The sequence below is a fragment of the Moschus berezovskii genome, chromosome 7 (genome assembly GCF_049115385.1).
Source record: "Moschus berezovskii isolate FMDL1 chromosome 7, NW_MosBer_1.0, whole genome shotgun sequence".
In the NCBI taxonomy this organism is placed as follows: domain Eukaryota; kingdom Metazoa; phylum Chordata; class Mammalia; order Artiodactyla; family Moschidae; genus Moschus; species Moschus berezovskii.
This window is the reverse complement of record NC_142466.1, coordinates 83,165,986-83,190,282: the sequence shown is the minus strand read 5'-3', so window position 1 is coordinate 83,190,282 and position 24,297 is coordinate 83,165,986. Positions and strand designations below refer to the sequence as shown.

At 38.7% G+C, this 24,297-nt stretch overlaps 1 protein-coding gene across 3 annotated transcripts in view; it reads left to right on the top strand.

Annotated features, from left to right (window-relative positions):
• The window catches only part of KIF24 (kinesin family member 24), a 72,386-nt gene that overhangs the window by 13,510 nt on the left and 34,579 nt on the right, over positions 1-24,297 (top strand). For 2 of the 3 annotated variants that reach the window (XM_055427310.2, XM_055427307.2), the window contains exons 2-4: positions 12,153-12,800; positions 14,474-14,578; positions 17,452-17,641. In XM_055427310.2, the coding sequence (XP_055283285.2) occupies positions 12,178-12,800; positions 14,474-14,578; positions 17,452-17,641 (918 nt within the window). In that variant the 5' untranslated portion in view covers positions 12,153-12,177. Of the gene's footprint in view, positions 1-11,798; positions 11,882-12,152; positions 12,801-14,473; positions 14,579-17,451; positions 17,642-24,297 lie in introns of those variants that run through there. The other variant, XM_055427308.2, reaches the window with a different exon arrangement.

The following is a 24,297-nucleotide window of genomic DNA, read 5'->3' as shown; positions in this document are numbered from 1 at the left end:
ATGAAACTCAGAGAAACTAAGTGATTTTGCCCAAGGTTACAGAGCGAAATGACTGAGAGTTATCTGATTCCAAGTTCAGTTTCAGGCAGTTTAGGTGGGTAGAGTTACATGGTTTAGATAGATGAATGAAAAGTTTGAGGGGACATGTTAAATAGTTGGATCTTATCCACATCCTGGAATGTGAATCAGCTTCCTTAATTGTGTATAAAGTTGCATGAATTCCCCTTCCAGTTTATTTTCTCTGCCACCAGGATAAGAAAATTTGAATTTCTGCCAACTGGATGTCTTCCAAGACTCTATTTCTGATTGTTACCCCAACAGCTGAGACCTAGCATTCTCTGGGTTTGTCACAAAGGAGCACTATGCATACTTTTGGCATTGAATGAGAGTGGGCCCTCATGTAAAAATCTGCCCATCTGACCTCCATTGGATTTTATTGATTTGCAGGACATTTTCCTGGTGGTGGCAGCAGCACAGATCTGCAGGAGGTAGCCATTCTGCTGAGCAGGGTACATAGTGGGCCTCTTAGGGGAGCTGGCAGTGAGCTGTCTTTGAAGCTGCTTTTGATGGAGGCAGCATGGAATAGTGCAAAGAACATGGGACTAGTCACGAGAAGACCTAAGTTTGAATCTGAGAACTGTTCCTTGAGAGCTGTGTTAAAACTTGGGCAACTCACTGATTCATTCTAGTCTTTTTCCTCCTGAGTAAAATGAGGGTGTGACATGTGCATTATGGATGAAGCTCATAATCATTATGTTAAATAAAAGGACCGAGATACAAAAGAGAATATATTGTATAATCCCATTTATATAAGCTTTCAGAAAAGCAAACTTATATGTAATGACAGAAACATCATACAGATCAGTTCAGTAGCTCAGTCATGTCTGACTCTTTACGATCCCATGGACTCAGCACACCAGACTTTCCTGTCCACCACCAACTCCCGGAGCTTGCTCAAACTCATGTCCATCGAGTCGGTGATGCCATCCAGCCATCTCATTATCTGTCATCCCCTTCTCCTCCTGCCTTCAGTCTTTCCCAACATCAGGGTCTTTTAGGAATCACATCAGTCGTTGGCTAGGGCCAAGGGCAGAGGGTAGGATGGAGTGCAAAGAGATGTGAGGAATCTTCTGAAGGTGATGGAAATATTTTGTATTTTAATTGTGGTGATGGTTTTACAGGTGTTTACAGCTGTCAGAACTCTTGGAATTGTACCCTGTCGTGCACTCACACCCAAAAGGAGATTTTGAAGCTGTTTCAGAGCTTAATAAGAAAGAATTGAGGGAATTCCCTGGCAGTCCATGGTTAGGACTGCACGCTTCCACTGCAGGGGACATAGGTTCTATCCCTGATAGGGAACTAAGATCCTTGTGCCTTGTGGTTCACCAAAAGAAAGAGAAAGAATTGAAATAGATTTGGATTATTTACCATGGGTACAGGAGGAGAGCAATGCAACCCAGTGAAGTTATAGCTAATGTAACAGGAAAGCTCAAACACTAAATAAAATCAATAGTCATGCACCTTGACCTCTAACTCATCTTTTATCAGTTTGCTATTTTTATCTGAATCTTTATAAACTAGTAATAGTAGGGGATGTTTAAAATCAGATTTCTTACAATACTTAATTTGCTAAAAATTTTTATCTATATTCCATTGTCTGGTCATTCCACTTCTTAGTGATTATTATATCCTGTCACTTTTGTGTTGAGGAACTACACTGACATCCTTATTGTCACAGTGCGACAAAGGTGTCAGTGGTACATTTTAACTTCAGTATGTAAGAAGGGCTGCAAGAAATAAAATGGAAATGACTTGCCTTCCCAGCCCCCAAATTCTCATCTTGTTTTCTATTAATGATTGTAAATGCCTCAACATCCTTCTTAATAAAGCTTTCCAGAAGCCACAACTAATTTTTGGAGTTGACACTGAAGTCAGAAATTGACCTAGAGAGAATATTTAGTAACTCAAATATGCAGTAGTTCAGTTCAGTCACTCAGTTGTGTCCGACTCTGTGACCCCATGAACCGCAGCACACCAGGCCTCCCTGTCCATCACCAATTCCTGGAGTTCACTCAAACTCATGTCCATCAAGTCGGTGATGCCATCCAGCCATCTCATCCTCTGTCATCCCCTTCTCCTGCCCTCAATCTTTCCCAGCATCAGGGTCTTTTCCAATGAGTCAGCTCTTAGCATCAGGTGGCCAAAGTATTGGAGTTTCAGCTTCAACATCAGTCCTTCCAGTGAACACCCAGGACTGATCTCCTTTAGGATGGACTGGTTGGATCTCCTTGCAGCCCAAGGGACTCTCAAGAGTCTTCTCCAACACCACAGCTCAAAAGCCTCAATTCTTCTGCGCTCAACTTTCTTTAGATATCCAACTCTCACATCCATACATGACTACTGGAAAAACCATAGCCTTGACAAGACGGGCCTTTGTTGACAAAGTAATGTCTCTGCTTTTTAATATGATGTCTAGGTTGATCAGAACTTTCCTTCCAAGGAGTAAGCATCTTTTAATTTCATGGCTCCAATCACCATCTGCAGTGATTTTGGAGCCCAGAGAGATAAGGTCTGCCACTGTTTCCACATCTATTTTCCATGAAATAAATGATGGGACCAGATGCCTTGATCTTAGTTTTCTGAATGTTTAGCTTTAAGCCAACTTTTTCACTCTCCTCTTTCACTTTCATCAAGAGGCTTTTTAGTTCTTCACTTTCTGCCATAAGGGTGGTGTCATCTGCATATCTGAGGTTATTGATATTTTTCCCGTCAATCTTGACTCCAGCTTGTGCTTCTTCCAGCCCAGCATTTCTCATGATGTACTCTGCATATAAGTTAAATAAGCAGGGTGACAATATACTGCCTTCACATACTCCTTTCCCAATTTGGAACCAGTCTGTTGTTCCATGTCCAGTTCTAACTGTTGCTTCCTGACCTGCATCAGATTTCTCAAGAGGCAGGTCAGGTGGTCTGGTATTCCCATCTCTTGAAGAATTTTCCAGTTTATTGTGATCCACACAGTCCAAGGCTTTGACATAGTCAATAAAGCAGAAATAGATGTTTTTCTGGAACTCTCTTGCTTTTTCGATGATCCAGCGGATGTTGGCAATTTGATCTCTGGTTCCTCTGCCTTATCTAAATCCAGCTTGAACATGGAAGTTCATGGTTCACATATTGCTGAATCCTGGTTTGGAGAATTTTAAGCATGACTTTACTAGCGTGTGAGATGAGTGCAGTTGTGCAGTAGTTTGAGCATTCTTTGGCATTGCCTTTCTTTGGGATTGGAATGAAAACTGACCTTTTCCAGTCCTGAGGCCACTGCTGAGTTTTCCAAATTTGCTGGCATATTGAGTGCAGCACTTTCACAGCATCATCTTTTAGGATTTGAAATAACTGGAATTCCATCACCTCCACTAGCTTTGTTCATAGAGATACTTCCTAAGGCCCACTTGACTTCACTTTCCAGGATGTCTGGCTCTAGATGAGTGATATGCAGTAAGTAGTGTCTATTCTAGATTAGTTACTTGTGGCTGTATAGAATTCTTCCTATCTCCAAAAGGAAGATAAAGGCCAGTGTGGTTTTGCTCATTCTTTTCCCTCTTTTGCTAATGCCCAGGCCCTTTCTGCTTTTGACAGGCATACATAACCTTTAGCTGCATGTGGGACAAAGGGCAGTTACTTCCAAAACAGAAATACATATTTCTTGAAAGAAAGCTGATTTTAGATTTCAGCCAGGAAATATACAAGATGAAGCTCTCAAGACAGTTGATTGAAACACTTGAAATATTAATAATGAATTTGAACCCCCCCCCTCAAAAAAAGAAACAAAAGCAAAACTCCAGAAGAACTCATTGGACACCATCCAAAATAACTAGCCAGTACTTAACTCTGAAAATTAGAAATTAAAAAGAAAGAATACTCTTATACCTGCCTTCATGTGAAAACTCTATTTTGGATAATCAAATAGCCCTAGTTGTTGACAGAAAGTTTTTCTGGAAAGTTTTACAGGAAAATTCCAAAAAGAGTGATAGATTCAGAAAACCACCATTTTGCAATCCCAGTGAAATGATCAAGGCAGGTAACAATCATCAGTGGATGAAACTGTTGTATTAATTGGTTGATGAGAGTACTTTGCAATGAAGGAAATCAGTCTGCAATTTGCCGACATTGTATGTATTCTGGTGTGATATACTGTGAAGCACATGGTAACATCTATGAAATATTTTTGCCCAAATTGTGGAACTTGCTTCAAGTATAGGGTTGCCAGGTTAAGCCAGCATAAAATAGGACACTTGGTTAAATGTGAATTTCAGATGAACAGTGAATTTTTTTAGTGTAGTATATCCCATACTTAGGTCATATTTGGTTTCTGTGTTAAGTCAGTGGAATATAAAGGAAAAAAGAAAGAATGGGGTACTGCCCTGTCAGAAAAAAGGAGACATAACAGTGAAATTCACGATCCTTGTTTTTATTCTGATTTGAACAAAAAAATACTTTTGTAAAAAGAAACTTTAAAATATATATGCATTATATATTTAAATATAGAGATTTTCTTTCAGATAATTGGGTAAATTATATTATGGACTGAGTATAAGATACCAAAGAATTATTTTTAAACTTACTAGATATAATAATGGCATTAGGGTTACATAAGAAAATATCTGTTTAGAAAATTAGAAGTGAAATGACGTATCTAAGAGAATCTATGGGTAGATAACATGGGAGTTCATGGTACAATTCTGTTTACTTTTGTGATGTTTGAAATTTTTTATAAGGAAAGTATTTTAAAATGCTATAGGTAGATCACTATGCCTGCTATTTGCCGGGCACATAGTAAATGCTTTACAGAATCTGTGTACTGCATAATGAATACATTTATAGAGTACTTTTTAAAAAAAAATATTTTTTTGATTACAGTGGGTCTTCATTGATGTGCACGGGCTTTCTCTCTTTGTGGTGAGTGGAAGCTACTCTCAAGTTGTGCACGGTCTTCTCATTGAGATGGCTTCTCTTGTTGCAGAGCACAGACTCTAGAGCGTGCAGGCTTCAGTAGTTGCAGATCTTGGGCTCTAGAGCACAGACTCAGTAGTTGTGGTGCATGGGCTTAGTTGCTTTATGGCGTGTGGAATCTTCCTGAACCAGGGATCTGCATTGGGAGGCAGACTCTTAACAATTGGACCACCAGGGAAGTCCCTGTTTTTTCATTTTCTTATGGATCTGGGATGGGGCTCAGGTATCTATATTTCTTAAAATTCCTGAGTGATTCTGATCATTATCCCAGAGGAAGGGAGGAGCTGGACTTTTTATGACATAGAAAGAAATGTGATACAAAGCATATCTATTTTAAAATTTTTTATTGAAGTATAGTTGATTTACAATGTTGTATTAGTTTTTGATGTACAGCAAAGTGGATCACAGCCTTATTGTGGTGAAGGGGCTTTCATAACTCAATAAAGCTATGAGCCATGCTGTGCAGGACCACCCAAGACAGACGGGACATAGTGAAGAGTTCTGACAGAACATCCAGTGGAGGAGGAAATGGCAACCCAGTCCAGTATTCTTGCTGCGAGAACATGAACAGTATATAAAGGCAAAGAGATATGACACTGGAAGATTACCTGACCCCTCAGGTTGGAAGGTATCCAGTATGCTACTGGGGAAGAATGGAAGGCAATTACTAATAGCTCCAGATAGAATGAAGCAGCTGGGCCAAGAGGAAACAACACTCAGTTGTTTGTTGAAAGTAAAGTCTAATATTATAAAGGTCAATATTGCATAGGAACCTGGAATGTTAGGTCCATGAATCAAGGTAAATTGGACATAGTCAAGCAGGAGATGGCAAGGTTGAACATCAACATCTTTAGGAATCATTGAACTAAAATGGATGAGAACGGGCAAATTTAATTCAGACGACCATTATATTTACTACTGTGGACAAGAACCCCTTAGAAGAAATGGAGTAGCCCTCATAGTCAACAAAAGAATCTGAAATCCAGTACTTGGGTACAATCTCAAAAACAACAGAATGATCTCATTTCATTTCTGAGGTAAATCATTCAGTATTACAGTAATTCAAGCCTATGCCGCAACTACTGATGCTGAGGAAGCTGATGTTGAATGGTTCCATGAAGACCTATAAAACCTTCTAGAACTAACACTAAAAAAAAGATGATCTGTGTAATCATAGGGGATTGGAATGCAAAAGTAGGAAGTCAAGAGATAACCCAGAATAACAAGCAAGTTTGGCCTTGAAGTACAAAATGAAGCAGGGCAAAGGCTAATAGAATCTTGTCAAGAGAACACGCTCATCATACCAAACACCCTTTTCCAACAACACAAGAGACAGCTCTACACGTGGACATCACCAGATGGTCCGTCCCAAAATCAGATTGATTATGTTCTTTGTAGCCAAAGATGGAGAAGTGCCATACAGTCAGCAGGAACAAGACTGGGAGCTGACCGTGGCTCAGATCATGAACTCCTTATTGAAAAATTCAGGCTTAGATTGAAGAAAGTAGGGAAAACCACTAGGCCATTAAGGTATGACCTAAATCAAATCCCTTATTATTATACAGTAGAGGTGACAGATTTAAGGGATTAGATCTGGTAGACAGAGTGCCTGAAGAACTATGGACAGAGATTCGTAACATTGTACAGGAGCCAGTGACCAAAAACATCCCCAAGAAAAAGAAATACAGGAAGGTAAAGCAGTTGTCTGGGGAGGCTTTACAAATAGCTGAGGAAAGAACAGAAAGAAAAGGCAAGGGAGAAAGGGAAAGATTTACCCAACTGAATACAGAGTTTCAGAGAATAGCAAGGAGAGATAAGAAGGCCTTCTTCAGTGAACAATGCAGAGAAATAGAGGAAAACAATAGAATGGGAAAGACTAGAGATTTCTTTGAGAAAACTGGATATATCAAGGGAACATTCATCAAGGATGAGCATAATAAAGGCCAGAAACATTAAGGACCTAACAAAAGCAGAAGAGGTTAAGAAGAGGTGGCAAGAATACACAGAAGAACTATACAAAAATAATCTTAATGACTTGGATAACCATGATGGTGCGATCACTCACCTAGAGCCAGACATCCTGGAATGTGAAGTCAAGTAGGCCTTCGGAAGCATCACTACGAACAAAGCTAGAGGAGGTGGTGAAATTCCAGCTGAGCTATTTCAAATCCTAAATGATGATGCGGTTTAAGTGCTGCACTCAGTATGTTAGCAAATTTGGAAAATTCAGCAGTGGCCACAGGACTGGAAAAGGTCAGATTTCATTCCATTCTTAAAGAAAGACAATGCCAAAGAATATTCAAGCTACCGTACAATTGTGCTTATTTCACATGCTAGCAAGGTTATGTTCAAAATGCTTCAAGCTAGGTTTCAGCACTGTGTGAACCAAAAACTTACAGATGTACAAGCTGATTTTAAAAAAGGCAGAGGAACCAGAGATTAAATTGCCAACATTCGTTGGATCTTGGAGAAAGCAAGGGAATTCCAGAAAAACATCTGCTTCATTGACTACACTAAAGAATTTGTGTGGATTACAACAAACTATGGAAAATTCTTAAAGAGATGGGAGTACCAGATAACTTTACCTGCCTCCTGATAAACCTGTATGAAGGCCAAGAAGCAACAGTTAGTACCAGACTTGGAACAACAGCTTGGTTCAAAATTGGGAAAGAAGTATGTTAAGACTGTATGTTGTCACCCAGCTTATTTAACTTCTATGCAGAGTGCATCATGTGAAATGTCGGGCTGGATGACTCAGGAGCTGGTATCAAGATTGCTGGGAGAAATATCAACAACCTCAGATATGGAGATGACACCACCCTTATGGTAGAAAGCAAAGAGGAACTAAAGAACCTCTTGATGAAGGTGAAAGAGGAGAGTGAAAAAGCTGGCTTTGAAACTCAACGTTCAAAAAACTAAGATAATGGCATCTGGTCCCATCACTTCATGGCAAATAGATAAGGAAGCAATGCAAACAGTGACAGACTTTATTTTCTTGAGCTCCAAAATTACTGTGAATGGTGACTACAGTCATGAAATTAAAAAACATTTGCTCCTTGGAAGAAAAGCTATGAAAAAACCTAGATAGTGGATTAAAAAGCAGAGACGTCACTTTGCTGACAAAAGTCTGTACTGTCAAAGCTATGGTTTATCCAGTAATCGTGGATGGATATGCGAGTTGGACCGTAAAGAAGGCTGTCAGTTCAGTTCAGTTGCCAAGTTGTGTCCGACTCTCTGCAACCCCATGGCCTGCAGCACGCCAGGCTTCCCTGTCCATCACTATCTCAAAGAATTGATGCTTTTATTTTTTTTTCCAATTTTATTTATTTATTTTTTTCAAGTTGAACAGACTAAATTTCTTTAAACAAACTTACTTATACTCCAGAGTCCTTTAAAAACTTAATAGCATTTATACATTGAAGGTATTTGATTTTCTTGTAACTAGCACTTCAAATGCAACAAGCATTTGAAGCAACAAGCATTTGACCCAACAAGTAAAACTTTCTACAGTTTTCTACTTTTATAAATAAAATAAATTAAATGTACAGTGAATAAGTTCTCTGAAATATTTCAATATTTCTGCAGGTTTAGTAACATCGTAAAATACATTTCAACTAAAATTCACAAATCTAAAAACCTGTTAGGCATTTTTAGGCGTTTTAAGATGGAAATGAAGACCAATGTTACATCGTAATATGCCAATTACAAATAGTACTTCAAATAGCAAATACTACAGTTTGTCCCAAACTTTAAAAACTATTCATGAACTCAACACTGAACTATTGATGGCTATGAGAATTGTTTCCTAGCCTTTTTGAAAATTTCAACCCATTTACATTTAAGGTAATTATTGATAAGTACGATCCCGTAGCCATTTTCTTTATTGCTTTGGGTTCAAGTTTATACACTCTTTCTGTGTATCCTGTCTATAGAAGATCCTTTAGCATTTGTTGGAGAGCTGGTTTGGTGATGCTGAATTCCCTCAGCTTTTGCTTGTCTGTAAAGCTTTTGATTTCTCCTTCATATTTGAATGAGATCCTTGCTGGGTATAGTAATCTGGGCTGTAGGGTATTTTCTTTCATCCCTTTAAGTATGTCTTGCCACTCCCTTCTGGCCTGAAGAGTTTCTGTTGAAAGATCAGCTGTTATCCTTATGGGAATCCCCTTATGTGTTATTTGCTGCTTTTCCCTTGCTGCTTTTAATATTTGTTCTTTGTGTTTGATCTTTGTTAATTTGATTAATATGTGTCTTGGAGTATTTCGCCTTGGGTTTATCCTGTTGGGGACTCTCTGGGTTTCTTGGACTTGGGTGATTATTTCTTTCCCCATTTTAGGGAAGTTTTCAACTATTATCTCCTCAAGTATTCTCTCATGGTCTTTCTTTTTGTCTTCTTCTTCTGGGACTCCTATGATTCGAATGTTGGAGCGTTTAACATTGTCCCAGAGGTCTCTAATATTGTCCTCATTTCTTTTAATTCGTTTTTCTTTTTTCCTCTCTGTTTCATTTATTTCTACAATTCTATCTTCTAGTTCGCTTATCCTGTCTTCTGCCTCTGTTATTCTACTGTTTGTTCCCTCCAGAGTGTTTCTGATCTCATCTATTGCATTATTCATTGTATATTGACTCTTTTTTATTTCTTCTAAGTCCTTATTAAATCTTTCTTCCATCTTCTCAATCCTTTTCTCCAGGTTATTTATCTGTAACTCCATTTTGCTTTCAAGATTTTGAATCATTTTCACCATCAAAATTTGAAATTCTTTATCAGGTAAATTCCCTATATCTTCTTCTTTTGTTTGTGTTGGTGGGCAATTATCTTGTTCCTTTACTTGCTGGGTATTTCTCTGCCTCTTCATCTTGCTTATATTGCTTTGCTTGGGGTGGCCTTTCCCTCTTCTTGCAGTTTGTGGAGTTCTCTATTACGTAGTTTCTTCGCTGTGTGTGGGGTTGGACGGGTGACTTGTCCGGGTTCCCTGGTTAGGGAAGCATGTGTCGGTGTTCTGGTGGGTGGAGCTGGATTTCTTCTCTCTCCTTTAGAAGACAATGGGCTGCTTTTCTGGGAGCCTGATGTCCTCTGCCAGTATTCAGAAGTTGTTTTGTGGACTTTACTCCGCGTTCAAATGTTCTTTTGATGAATTTGTGGGGGAGAAAGTGGTCTTGCCATCTTATCCCTCCGCCATCTTGTTCCTTCCTCCCCAGAACACTGGATTCTTATATTCCACTTGGTCGAGGAGTATCTCTTCCCAGCTGCTCCAGCAAGGCGCAGCCACTGTACCTTACCTTGGACGAGGGGTATCTCCTCAAGGCCGCGCCTCCTGCTTTGAATGTAGATCAGCTCCTCTCAGCCCTCCGGTGCCCAAGCAGCCACCGCCTCCTGAACGTGGTACAGTTCCTCTTGGCCACCGCCCTAACCCTGGGCGCGGGGTAGCTCATCTCAGCCACGATTCTGCACGTGGTCGGTTGCGCCGGAGCCGGGCGTCTCCCGCACCTCGAATTGATGCTTTTAAACTGTGGTGTTGGAGAGGACTCTTGAGAGTTCCTTGGACTGCAAGGAGATCAAACCAGTCAATCCTAAAGGAAATCAGTTCTGAATATTCATTGGAAGAACTAATGCTGAAGCTCCAGTATTTAAGCCACCTGATTCAAAGAGCTGATTCATTGGAAAATATCCTGATGCTGGGAAAGATTGAAGGCAGGAGAAGAAGGTGGCAGAGGATGAGATGGTTGGATGGTCACCGACTCAATGGACATGAGTTTGAGCAAACTCCAGGAGATAGTGTAGAACTGGGAAGCCTGGAGTGCTCAGTCCATAGGGTCGCAGAGTCAGACATGACTTAGTGACTGACAACAGTACAAGGGCTCTTGATGAGGCATATAAGTCACATAGTGTCATTTCCACCACTTTCTGTTGGCCAGAACATGTCACAAGGCCAGCCTAAATGCAACAGAAGTAAATTTCATCTCTTGGTGGAAAGGCCTGCAGAGAATTTTTCTTTTTCCATCTACCACAAATGGAAAAGGACGGGATGAGTTTAGAATGTGCTTTTTAGCCCCTTTGACCATTTCTGTAGCCTAAGAGGCATTTCCTCCCAAGTTTGTTACTCAGGGTCCTTTAATTACCACTTTTACCTGGCCCTGACCTCTTTCTCTGTTTCTCCTAGAAGGAAGATAAAATATAAATTAAAATGAAAACAGAAAAGCTTTACCAAGAACTAATAGAAATTTGAAAACTGAATTATTTAAAAAATTTTTTTAGAGAAAATGTAGTTTACTTACTTTTCAATATTCTTATGAACTTGAACTTGATTAACAGTGATACGAAGAACTCCCCAGGGTCCTGACTTTAATAATAGACTAGGATTATGTGTTATTACCACATCGTTTGTTAATATTTAATTAAATAGCTTGTGTTAAATTTTTTAAACATTTTAATGTATAGCCATTAAAATTTTTAACCATGGTATTAATTTACTAGGTAAATTCTTTTATTCATGTTCTGTATATAGGTAGACATCTACAAACACCTGCCTTTTAGAATGATCTGAAAATCCTGAATTAGTAGATTCTAAATTAATGATGTTTTTACCTCTTTATTCAATTAACTTCTACCAGTACTCAGTATATACAAATGTGATTTTCTCTGAATTATATTCATGATCCAGTGTGAGTCACTGTTTAATTCTGCTTTCCATTTTGAAACAGTTCTTAGCCTTTGTTCGTTAATCATGGGAAACAGTTGTGCGACATGCCTTGACATTAACTTGAACATCTAAAATTAGTCCTGTAACAATCAGCAATTGGGGAGAAGGTTTCAGCAGTTTGTGGTATATGCTAAGTAGACATTGCAAGGTTGGAAGGAACTCCCTAGAAATAAGTAAGTGATTTGTGTTATACGTGTGTGCATGTACCTATGTGTATACAAAATTGAAAGTCTGTTTTTATTAAGCAAAGGACAAATTACTACAAATAAGCTTGTTTATACATTATGCTATTTAATCATTTTAAAAGAAAAATGTATTTATTGAAAACCTGGAATGCTGAAATGGATTTTGCTGCATATTTCTTTTGTGGTTTTCTTTTTTTAAAGGAATAATTGTATTATATATACTATATTTCAAGTGAATGAATTTTTTTTTTCTCTTCAGAGTTTATAGAAACCTGTTCACAAAAATGACATCCTGGTTGTATGAATGTCTTTGTGAAGCTGAACTAGCACAGTATTATCCTCATTTTACTGCCGTTGGCCTTCAGAAAATAGATGAATTAGCCAATGTTACAATGAAGGACTACTCCAAATTGGGAGTCCATGACATGAACGACCGCAGACGTCTCTTCCAACTTATCAAAATCATTAAGATTATGCAGGAAGAAGATAAAGCAGTCAGTAGCCCAGACTATCGTCTTCAGACAAGTAATCTGTGTGTCAAGCCTCAGAAATCCAGATCTGGCCCTCGAAGGCAACTACATTTTGATTCTCCTACTGACAACAAAGACAGAACTACCAGCAACAATCAGTTTGAACTGTGTGATTTATCAGAGTTTTCTGCAAGTGAACAGAAGTCTAACTACATAAAAGTACTGGAGCACATGCTACCAGATGATTCCCAGTACTGTATGCAAACAGGAATTCTGAATGCCACAGCCGCTGATTCCTACATACAAAAAGAAGCTAAGACTTCACCCTTTTCATCAAATCACTTTTCTCCAGTACAGGGGGATTTTGATAGTTCAGTTATTCAAAGAGTCTCTCATGTTTCAGGGTATAACTATGGAATCCCTCATTCCTATATCAGGTAATAACTTTTTATCTTTTTTTTTTTTTTCTGGAGGGAAGGGAGCCTTAGGCAAGGGCAAGGTTCTCCATGACCAGAAGAGACCAACTACTCCATATTTACAGAAAATAATAGTGAACAGTTTCTGTGGTGATAATGCGGATACCTTGACTGGGGGAAATTGATAAAGAATTTGGACTTTCCAGATGGGAGAAAGATGATATTGTTCATGTTCATCAAGCAGCTGCTACTTACCAGGGTCTGCTGCAGACCTGTTTTTATTATATAGCATTACATGATATATCTAGTGCATCCATGAAGGTAAAATGGTTAACTTGCCTCTGCAGTAGAAAAAAAAAATTACAAAATGCACAGGATTTTTTTTTTAAAGCTATCAAATTAACTTGAACCAGGGATCATTAAGTTTTAAAAAACCACTGTTTAATTCAACTAGTTGAATTAAATAGGTCTTTGGAGCAGTTGATTTACCTGCAACATTTGAAATGTGGTCCTGATTTTGAGTGCTTTTTACAGTTCCAGCCCCGGAAGAACAGATGAGCTTGGTCATTGCAAAGAGTAAGATACTTTTGATAGCATTTAGAGTTTGGGAGCCAGAGTGACAATAAGTTATTAACAATAAGTTACTAACTTATTGTTTTTAATAAGTTAATAACGATAAGTTATTTTCACTTAGTGCTTTTTAGAATTTTAAAAAGGTCCCTAAGAGTTGAAATATCAAGTAATCCATAATACTAACCTTGGTATAATAGAAAATACGTTCTTTTAAAAATAATGTGTATTGCCTGTTATTTTATTTTAAAAGTTACGGTTGGTGAGTTATGGAGAAACAAAATACATTCTTAAACAACTTTTAAAAAAAAATAAGGGCTATTATTCATACCTTAAAACAAAGTATTTGCATATGGTCTTATATTGGCTAAGGTTTCATAGGATTTCATAACCAACCAGTTCTTTTATTCTAAAAGAATAGAGGACCCAATTTTCCGTTCCGTTCCCTTCAGTCTCTCAGTCGTGTCCGACTCTTTGCGATGCCTTTAGTAATTTGAAATACATAAATGAATTCTATAGTGTTTCTGAAAATAAAATTTTTTTTGGCTTGGTTTAGCAAAGCACAGAGCACATAGTATTTTTTTCTTCTTTTAGTTGTGAAAGGACTAAATTGTTCTATGACCATCAATGCCATGATTGTTGCTGTCCTGTTGGTTAGCTCAGGGGTGAAAGAACAAATACTTTTTTGAATGTTAGTCTTTTATTGAACAACATATAAAAATCTAAATTGGAATTATTTATAAATAGAATGAAGATACGACTTTCCATTATTTAGGTAGAATGGATATTTTAGTTTAAATATTGCTGCTTTATTTATTTCGCATATATAGAATACCCCCTCTGCCTGTCCTGATTCTAGATATAAAGATCATTAGACTATCTGGAGACTCTGAGACTCTTAGGGGGCAGGATGAGTGGGAAGTCAGACAACGGTACAGTGAGCTAAGTGCTCTCCCAGAGGTTTATACATGGCAGACCCAGGGCGAAAGGTGTTCAATTGAGCTTTCTCACCTTTTGTATCATCTTACTCTTCCTATTCCTTATTATATGAGAGAAATGGAGGTTAAGAAAGTTCATCGTCCCAATAATTCTCAATATTGTCTTCTCTCCTACATTCTAAATAGGAGTCAGAGTTTCAGAACCCTGAGAAACTCCCTCACCAACTTGAAGCTTCCTGTTAGTGAGTCATCCCTATCTGAAGAGAATTCTCTTTGGATACCTCAAATTAGGTAAGTTCAAAATAACTTATTGGACTCTGAATTTCATGCGACGAGTTGACTCACTGGAAAAGACTCTGATGCTGGGAAAGGTTGGGGGCGGGAGGAGAAGGGGACGACGGAGAATGAGATGGCTGGATGGCATCACCGACTCTGTGGACATGAGTTTGAGTGTACTCCGGGAGTTGGTGATGGACAGGGAGGCCTGGCGTGCTGTGATTCATGGGGTCGCGGAGAGTCGGACACGACTGAGCGACTGAACTGAACTGAACTGAAAGGTATTTAGAGGACTGGGTTGCCCTGACTTATTTAAGATCGTGAACAGACCTAAGTCTAGCTGTATTAACTTTGCATGTCAGGCAGATATAGTTTATTTCTTCTAGGGAATATTTCACATTAAAACTGAGCTTTAAAAAAAGAAGCTAGAACCTTTTCCGTTCCGTTCCGTTCCGTCGCTCAGTCGTGTCCCACTCTATGCGACCCCGTGGACTGTAGCCTACCAGGCTTCTCCGTCCATGGGATTCTCCAGGCAAGAATACTGGAGTGGGTTACCGTTTCCTTCTCCAGGGGATCTTCCCGACCCAAGGATCGAACCCGGGTCTCCCGCATTGGAGGCAGACGCTTTAACTTCTGAGCCACCAGGGAAGCCCCTGGAACCTTTAGGATGCGTTAAAAATGTGTTTTATTCTGAGAAATTCCGGGGTAGCCCAGTGTTTAAGACTCTGTACTTTCACTGCTAGGCCTGGGTTCAGTTCTGGTTGGGGAACTAAGATCCTGCAAACCCCACAGTAGGGTTCAAAGAAACCCAAAGAAAGTTTTTTTTTTTCTTATAAAAAGTAAAACACATGCAAAAGAAGAGAAAATACAACAATGAACCCCCACATGCCTGTCATTCACTTTTAATGATCGTCAGGATTTTGCCACACTTCAAGTCAAAATGGTTCTTTTTTAGATGTCTACTATACATTGGTTAAAAAAATAATAATATGCTTCAAAAGCCTTGAGTAGTTTTTTATGTAATATATTAGAAATTTTATTTCCTACTTTTTACTAATTTAGATCTTGGCGAAAAATAATTTTCCAGCCAGTTGGAGGTCTCAGAAAATTGAAATTGATATGAAACAATTATATAGTGAAATATCCTGTATAAAATCTATTATAAAAGGCTGTTTAGGGGCTATTAATTAAATTATAAAGTGTAAAGGAAGGGAATAATTTGTCTCTCTAAGACATTCTAAGTATATGTGCCAAAGGCATTGGTCTTGGTAAAGCATCTACTTTCAAGGATTTTTTTTTCTTGTTACCTCACTTAAGAGGCATTTCTGCAAAGGTAAAGTGGTCAATGCTTAGATGTATCATATATGCCACCATTAGGCTCAGCTAGTAAACCTGATGAATTTTGTACTTTTAACCCAAGGAATATTGCTTCTCTTCTGGATGTTAAGGTAGATGAGTTCACTGAGGACAGCCAGAGAAGAAATGTGTCTGAATAGAAGGATGAATTAGTGGTGGACAGCACCAGTCATAAAAGCGTTCTGGGAGTAGGATCATGTTCTAACAAATAAATACATATCAGTTCAGTTCAGTTCAGTCGCTCAGTCGTGTCCGACTCTCCGCGACCCCATGAATCACAGCATGCCAAGCCTCCCTGTCCATCACCAACTCCCGGAGTACACTCAAACTCATGTCCACAGAGTCGGTGATGCCATCCAGCCATCTCATTCTCCGTCGTCCCCTTCTCCTCCCGCCCCCAACCTTTCCCAGCATCAGAGTCTTTTCCAGTGAGTCAACTCGTCGCATGAGGTGGCCAAAGTATTGCAGTTTCAGCTTTAGCATCAGTCCCTCCAATGAACATCCAGGATTGATCTCCTTTAGAATGGACTGGTTGGATCTCCTTGCAGTATAAGGGACTCTCACGAGTCTTCTCCAACACCACAGTTCAAAAGCATCGATTCTTCGGCGATCAGCTTTCTTCACAGTCCAACTCTCACATCCATACATGACCACGGGAAAAACCATTGCCTTGACTAGACGGACTTTGGTTGGCAAAGTAATGTCTCTGCTTTTTAATATACTATCAAGGTTGGTCATAACTTTCCTTCCAAGGAGCAAGCGTCTTTTAATTTCATGGCTGCAATCAGCATCTGCAGTGATTTTGGAGCCCAAAAAAACAAAGTCTGACACTGTTTCCACTGTTTTTCCATCTATTTCCCATGAAGTGATGGGACCAGATGCCATGATCTTTGTTTTCTGAATGTTGAGCTTCAAACCAACCTTTTCACTCTCCTCTTTCACTTTCATCAAGAGGCTTTTGAGTTCCTCTTCACTTTCTGCCATAAGGGTAGTGTCATCTGCATATCTGAGGTTATTGATATTTCTCCCAGCAATCTTGATTCCAGCTTGTGCTTCTTCCAGCCCAGCGTTCCTCATGATGTACTCTGCATATAAGTTAAATAAGCAACGTGACAATACACAACCTTGACGTACACCTTTTAGGGTAGGCAAAGAAACGGAAGCAAGAAAGACAAAGGGAGGGTCAGAATATACCTGGGAGAAACACAGGGAAAATACATTGAAACCTACCACCAAATTCAAGGTATTTAATAAACCCAGGTACGAGTAAAAAAAAAATTAGATTGAATGGTCAAGAAAACAGTAAATGTACAATAATAAGGATTGAAAGGAAGCAAGAAATTTGCATCTGGGTGGAATTGAGTAGAGATGGAGATAGAAGTAAATCAGGAGGATTTAGAGCTAATGAACTTTCTCAGTGTCAGCACTTCAGTATATAACAGATATTGTGTGTATATGTGTGTGTGTGTGTTCGTATTATACCATAGCTTTATTCCATTAACTAAAAATTAAAGCCCACTTACATATATCAGACAGAACACTTCAGAGAAAGAGAATCCTTGGACTGAGACGGAGAAAATCAGAGTTTGTGTTCGAAAACGCCCTCTGGGCATGAGGGAGGTACGTCGTGGAGAAATCAACATTATTACTGTGAAAGATAAAGAAACTCTACTTGTTCATGAGAAGAAAGAAGCAGTTGACCTCACACAATATATTCTGCAGGTATGATACTTTCCTTCAATGGAACTAACATTATCAAGTGTCAAGTTTTTTGTTTGAGTAGCAGTACAAATTCTGAAATTCAGTTTTTAGGTTTGAGTGTTGGCATTCATTCTATGTGACACTGCATTAATCACTGATAACACTTAGCCTTCATTTTTAAAAAAATATAGTGCAGTAGGAGATAACGCAAGCATAATTCCTCCTCTCTCGTGCAATAGAGTTGCAATATACATTCACTTACCATGCTTTATGTGAATTTAATTATACATATTCAGTCATAAAAGAGCAAATGGGAGAATAGAAAGAGTTTAAATAATGAACTGCTGGTAGGAAGGACAGTCGCTGAGTTGCCCCAGACCAGCTGTGAGATGGTCACACAGCCTCAGTCCTCTCCTGTCCCTCAGTGTAAACTTACTCTGCTGAGTGCAAGTCTGGAGTTTAAAGATGGAGAGGACATGGCCCCACCTTGCCAGCCAACTGCTTATTTTGATTCTTAAATTATGTTTAGGCATAAAGTTGGTAGAAATTGGGTTCCTAAACAGACCACTTTGTATAAAGTAGATTGCAGTGAGTAAAGATAATCCAGGAATGTGATTTCACATTGAACATGTATGGGTTTAAGTAAAGCACTGGTAGCTCAAACACATTAAGAAATGTTCACTCCCTGCCAGGATGATTATGATTAAGTCCAAGAACAAAGACTTTGATATCAAAATGAATTTATTCCCAACTCTTAGGTACCCTTTCAATAATTCCTTCAGTCTGTTATGAAAGCAGCAAACCCCATTGATGGAAGGTATTGTAATTTAGGCACTCTTAAAATCATGAAGCAATTATGAATAATTTATTAAAATCTGGAAATTCAGAGTTTCTCTTACTCTGCCTCTGCCTTCCTGAATTATGTCCATTCTATTCTCTCTGTCTCTTGCTTCAAAACGCAGTGACTAAGAGTTCCCTGGTGGTCTCATGGTTAGGATTTGGCATTTTCACTGCTATGGCCTGGGCTCATTCTCTCTTTTTTTTTTTTGGTAATTTATTTTTTATTGGAGGCAAATTATTTTACAATATTATATTGGTTGGTTTTGCCATACATTGACATGAATTCGCCCCAGGTTTACGTAAGTTCCCCCTCCCGAACCCCCCTCCCACCTCCCTCCTCCCTTTATCCTCCCTCTGGGTCATCCCCGCATGCCAGCCCTGAGCATCCTATAACATGCATCAACCCTGAACTAGTGATTCGTTCCACATACGACAACATACGTGTTTCCATGCCATTCTCCCAAATCATCCCACCCTCACCCTCTCCCACAGAGTCCCAAAGACTGTTCTATACATCTGTGTCTCTTTTGCTGTCTCGTATACAGGGTTATCATTTGCATCTTTCTAAATTCCATATATATGCGTTAGTATACTGTATTGGTGTTTTTCTTTCTGGCTTACTTCACTCTGTATAATAGGATCCAGTTTCATCCACCTCATTAGAACTGATTCAAATGTATTCTTTTTAATGGCTGAATAATACTCCATTGTGTATGTGTACCAAAGCTTTCTTATCCATTCGTCTGCAGATGGACATCTAGGTTGCTTCCATGTCCTGGCTATTATAAACAGTGCTGCAATGAACATTGGAGTACAGGTGTCTCTTTCAATTCTGGTTTCCTCGGTGTGTATGCCCAGGAGTGCGATTGCTGGATCATATGGCAGTTCTATTTCCAGTTTTTTGAGGAATCTCCACACTGTTCTCCATAGTGGCTGTACTAGTTTGCATTCCCACCAACAATGTAAGAGGGTTCCTTTCTCTACACATCCTCTCCAGCGTTTATTGCATGTAGACTTTTGGATAGGAGCCATTCTGACTGGTGTGAAATGGTATCTCATTGTGGTTTTGCTTTGCATCTCTCTGATTATGAGGGATGTTGAGCATTTTTTCATGTGTTTGTTAGCCATGTTTATGTCTTCTTTGGAGAAATGTTTGTTTAGTTCTTTGGCCCATTTTTTGATTGGGTCATTTATTTTTCTGGAATTGAGCTGCAGGAGCTGCTTGTATATTTTGGAGATTAATCCTTTATCAGTTGCTTCATTTGCTATTATTTTCTCCCATTCTGAAGGCTGTCTTTTCACCTTGCTTATAGTTTCCTTTGCTGTGCAGAAGCTTTTGATTTTAATTAGGTCCCATTTGTTTACTTTTGCTTTTATTTCCAATATTCTGGGAGGTGGGTCATGGAGGATCCTGCTGTGATTTATGTCGGAGAGTGTTTTGCCTACGTTCTTCTCTAGGAGTTTTATAGTTTCTGGTCTTACATTTAGCTTTCTAATCCATTTTGAGTTTATTTTTGTGTATGGTGTTAGAAAGTGTTCTAGTTTCATTCTTTTACAAGTGGCTGACCAGTTTTCCCAGCACCACTTGTTAAAGAGACTATCTTTTCTCCATTTTATATTCTTGCCTCCTTTGTCAAAGATAAGGTGTCCATAGGTGCATGGATTTATCTCTGGGCTTTCTATTTTGTTCCATTGATCTATATTTCTGTCTTTATGCCAGTACCATACTGTCTTGATGACTGTGGCTTTGTAGTAGAGCCTGAAGTCCGGCAGGTTAATTCCCCCAGTTCCATTTTTCTTCCTCAAGATTGCTTTGGCTATTCGAGGTTTTTTGTATTTCCATACAAATTGTGAGATTATTTGTTCTAGTTCTGTGAAAAATATCATTGGTAGCTTGATAGGGATTGCCTGGGCTCATTCTCTAGTCAGGAAACTGAGATCCTCTGCAAGTCAAGTGGCATAAGAAAAAAAAAAAGTACAAAACCCAGTGATTAGTAGGAAGGGAAAAAAAATGGTGGTGAGTAATCTGGTGTGCAGACAACTCACCTTGGTCAGCTGAGATTTTACTCTACTGAAATAAATCCTTTAACACTGAAGTCAAGTTATTAATACTCTCCCCTCTTTAACACTTGCATTGTTCTTTGTTTTCTTTGCTTACCAAAAATTGGGTTTCTCAGTAACAGTCAAAGCAATCCACAGAGTCTTTCTATGGGCACTAAATTACTAGGCCACTGTCTAACCAACTCAATCACTTTAACAGCCTTATCGATTGCTGGTCAGTGCACAATCTATTAGCTCTAGGTGGGAGGTATTTATATTGAAAATGATCCAAATGACCAATTAGTTGTAATGCTATCTAGTTCCATGGCTACTTATAGCCATAGTAATAGCCCTATCCAGTCACCATCTACCCAAGACTGCCTTAATGATGCTTCTGTCACAGTAATTCCCTCAAGGAGGCATCATGTTATCTTTTGTATTTTTCCATTATCCCAAAACACAATAACCTTACTTCTTTGTCATTACCATTGGTCAATACTTATTGAATATCCATAGTTTCCATAGCTTTTTCTCTGCTGTTTGAACTTTGGACCTTTGCTGTCATAGGTCAAACTCCTTACTTGTCAATGCTTATAATATGTGTTGAGAGGCGTTTTTTCTCCCCCCCTTTCTTCCTTAAGTAGAAAGAAGAAAAGGGAGGTTCGTAGCAAACATAGCAAGTAAATATTGATCCTAGATTCTTTGGGTTTTATTTTTAATCTTATTCAGGTATTCAAACAATAGGTTTATGTGTCCTTTAATTAAATATCTTATCCTTTCAGATCTTTTGTTACTTAATATATGTGATCATATACATACATTGTGCTGTCATACTTAACCATTAAATTTTATGATAGCAACATAATGAGTGAAAAAAACAAGGAAACATTTGTTTCTTTCATCCCCAATTTCTTAAATACAGGAAAATATATATAGATTAAAAAAAGATGGTACTGAAATATATCTAAGTCAGTAGTGGCCATCTCAGGGTAGTAAGATTTACAGATGATTTGATTTTCTTATCTGTTGTAATCCATGTTTAAATTTTTTTTCTGCAATCAGCATTATTGCTCTTGTATCAATATAATCAGAACTTTTGAATAGGATATAGATCATTCTATGAAGAGTGTCTCTAATCTCATTTGTCCTTGAAGACAACCAGTATACTATTTTAAGTGTATCTTTCCAGAGATATTTTAGAAATACATTTATAATCTGAAAAAAAAATTCTTTAATAAATAATCTATGCAACTCTTATCATATCAAGGCTAAAGTGATTTTTTATTTTCTTGGCTGCACCCAGAGCAGCTTGCAGGCTCTCGGTTCCCTGACCTGGGATTGAATCCAAGCCACAGCAGTGAAAGCCCAGAATTCTAACCATTAAGCCACCAGGGAACTCCATGAAGTGAATATTAATCAAATTTCATTGATAAAATATGGTCAAATGAAAGTGTATGTGATGCAGAGGACTTTATGAATTACAATAGTAATCTTGCATGTTCACATATCTTTCACGAGAGATTCTTACAGAAGTATTGGAAAAATCATAAGTTCTATTGGAAGGAAAAATTGTTGTTGTTGTTGTTCAGTTGCTAAGTTGTGTCTGACTCTTCGCAACCCCATGGACTGCAGCACACCAGTCTTCCCTATTCTTCACTATCTCCCGGAGTTTGCTCAAGCTCATTGAATTTGATGGCATCACCAACTGGAGTTAGTGATGCCATCCAATCATCTCATCCTCTGTTGCTCTCTTCTTCTGCCCTCAATCTTTCCCAGCATCAGGGCCTTTGGCAGTGAGTTGGCTCTTCTCATCAGGTGGCCAAAGTATTGGAGCTTCAACTTCAGTATCAGTCCTTCCAACAAGTGTTTAAGGTTGATTTCCTTTAGGGTTGACTGCTTTGATCTCCTTGCAGTCTAAGGGACTCTCAACATTCTTCACCAGCACCACAATTCAAAAGCATCAATTCTTCAGCGCTTAGACTTCTTTATGGTCCAATTCTCCCACTGGTTCATGACTACTGGAAAAACCATAGCTTTGACTATTATGGACCTTTGTCGGCAAAGCATTGTCTCTTCTTTTTAATACGCTATCTAGGTTTGTCATAGCTTTTCTTCTAAGGAGGAAGCATCTTTTACTTTCATGGCTGCAGTCACTGTCCATGGTGATTTTGGAACCCAGGAAAATAAAATCTGCAACTGTTTCCATTTTTTCCTCATCAATTTGCCGTGAAAAATCAATCTTCAGTTCTATTAGATGAAAAGATACTAATTCCTTTAATGAATACATGCTTTCAAAAGTGTTTACTCAAGAGCACTTATAAAAAGAGAGTAGCCATATACTCAGTGAAATAGAACCAAAACCAGTTTATTCCCACATTTATTTCTCTTCATTTTTAAAAATTTTCCTGAGAAATGACAAAAATGCTTTTGATATCATCAGTTCAGTTCAGTTCAGTCGCTCAGTCTGACTCTTTGCAACCCCATGAATCACAGCACGCCAGGCCTCCCTGTCCATCACCAACTCCCGGAGTTCACTCAAACTCATGTCCATAGAGTTGGTGATGCCATCCAGCCATCTCATTCTCTGTCGTCCCCTTCTCCTCCCGCCCCCAGTCCTTCCCAGCATCAGAGTCTTTTCCAGTGAGTCAACTCGTCGCATGAGGTGGCCAAAGTATTGGAGTTTCAGCTTCAGCATCAGTCCTTCCAATGAACACCCAGGATTGATCTCCTTTAGAATGGACTGGTTGGATCTCCTTGCAGTCCAAGGGACTCTCAAGAGTCTTCTCCAGCACCAAGTTCAAAAGCATCAATTCTTCGGCGCTCAACTTTCTTTACAGTCCAACTCTCACATCCATACATGACCACTGGAAAAACCATAGCCTTGACTAAACGGACCTTTGTTGGCAAAGTAATTTCTCTGCTTTTTAGTATACTATCTAGGTTGGTCATAACTTTTCTTCCAAGGAGTAAGCGTCTTTTAATTTCATGGCTGCAATCAGCATCCGCAGTGATTTTGGAGCCCCAAAAAATAAAGTCTGACACTATTTCCACTGTTTTCCCATCTATTTCCCATGAAGTGATGGGACCAGATGCCATGATCTTTGTTTTCTGAATTATAAAAACATACAGTGATTTCTGAGCAAAGACTGGATTTGTCTCCTTGCTTAAAGACCTGTTTATGAGTTAGGTGTAAATCATGTCCATTAAAATCAGATTTTAGAAATATATTTTGCTCTTTATTATTGCCATTTTCAAGCCTAATCAAAAGTATAATGAACCGCCATCTACCTATGACCCAGCTTCAAAGTTACATTTTACTGTTCTTAAAATCAGTCACATTTTCAGAGCACTAAATGTTCACAGATCTCTTTGCACAGGTTCATGTTTTTCTCACCTCCTAACTTTTGGAGACTTTTTTCTCTTCTTTTTTTGGCCACACTGTGCAGCTTGCAGGACCTTAGTTCCCTACCCATGCAGTAGAAGCTAGAATCCTAACCACTGGGCTGCCAAGGGAGTCCCTGGAGAATTTTTTCTATTTATAAATTTGGCTTTGTGGCTCCAATTTCTTCTCAAATGACCTAACAAATTTCCATTCTAAAGTAATGTATATGAAACTGAATCATACTTGGAGTACAGTGACCCATAGTAAACTGGCTTAAGCCCATTTCCACCAGAGAAGCATCTTGAGATGCAGACAGACCTTGCTTTTTAATTAGGGAAAAACCAAAGCTAGAACATGGACCTTTGTAAAAAGAACCTTATATATTAGTGTTCTAATTTTGCTGAAAGATCTCAAA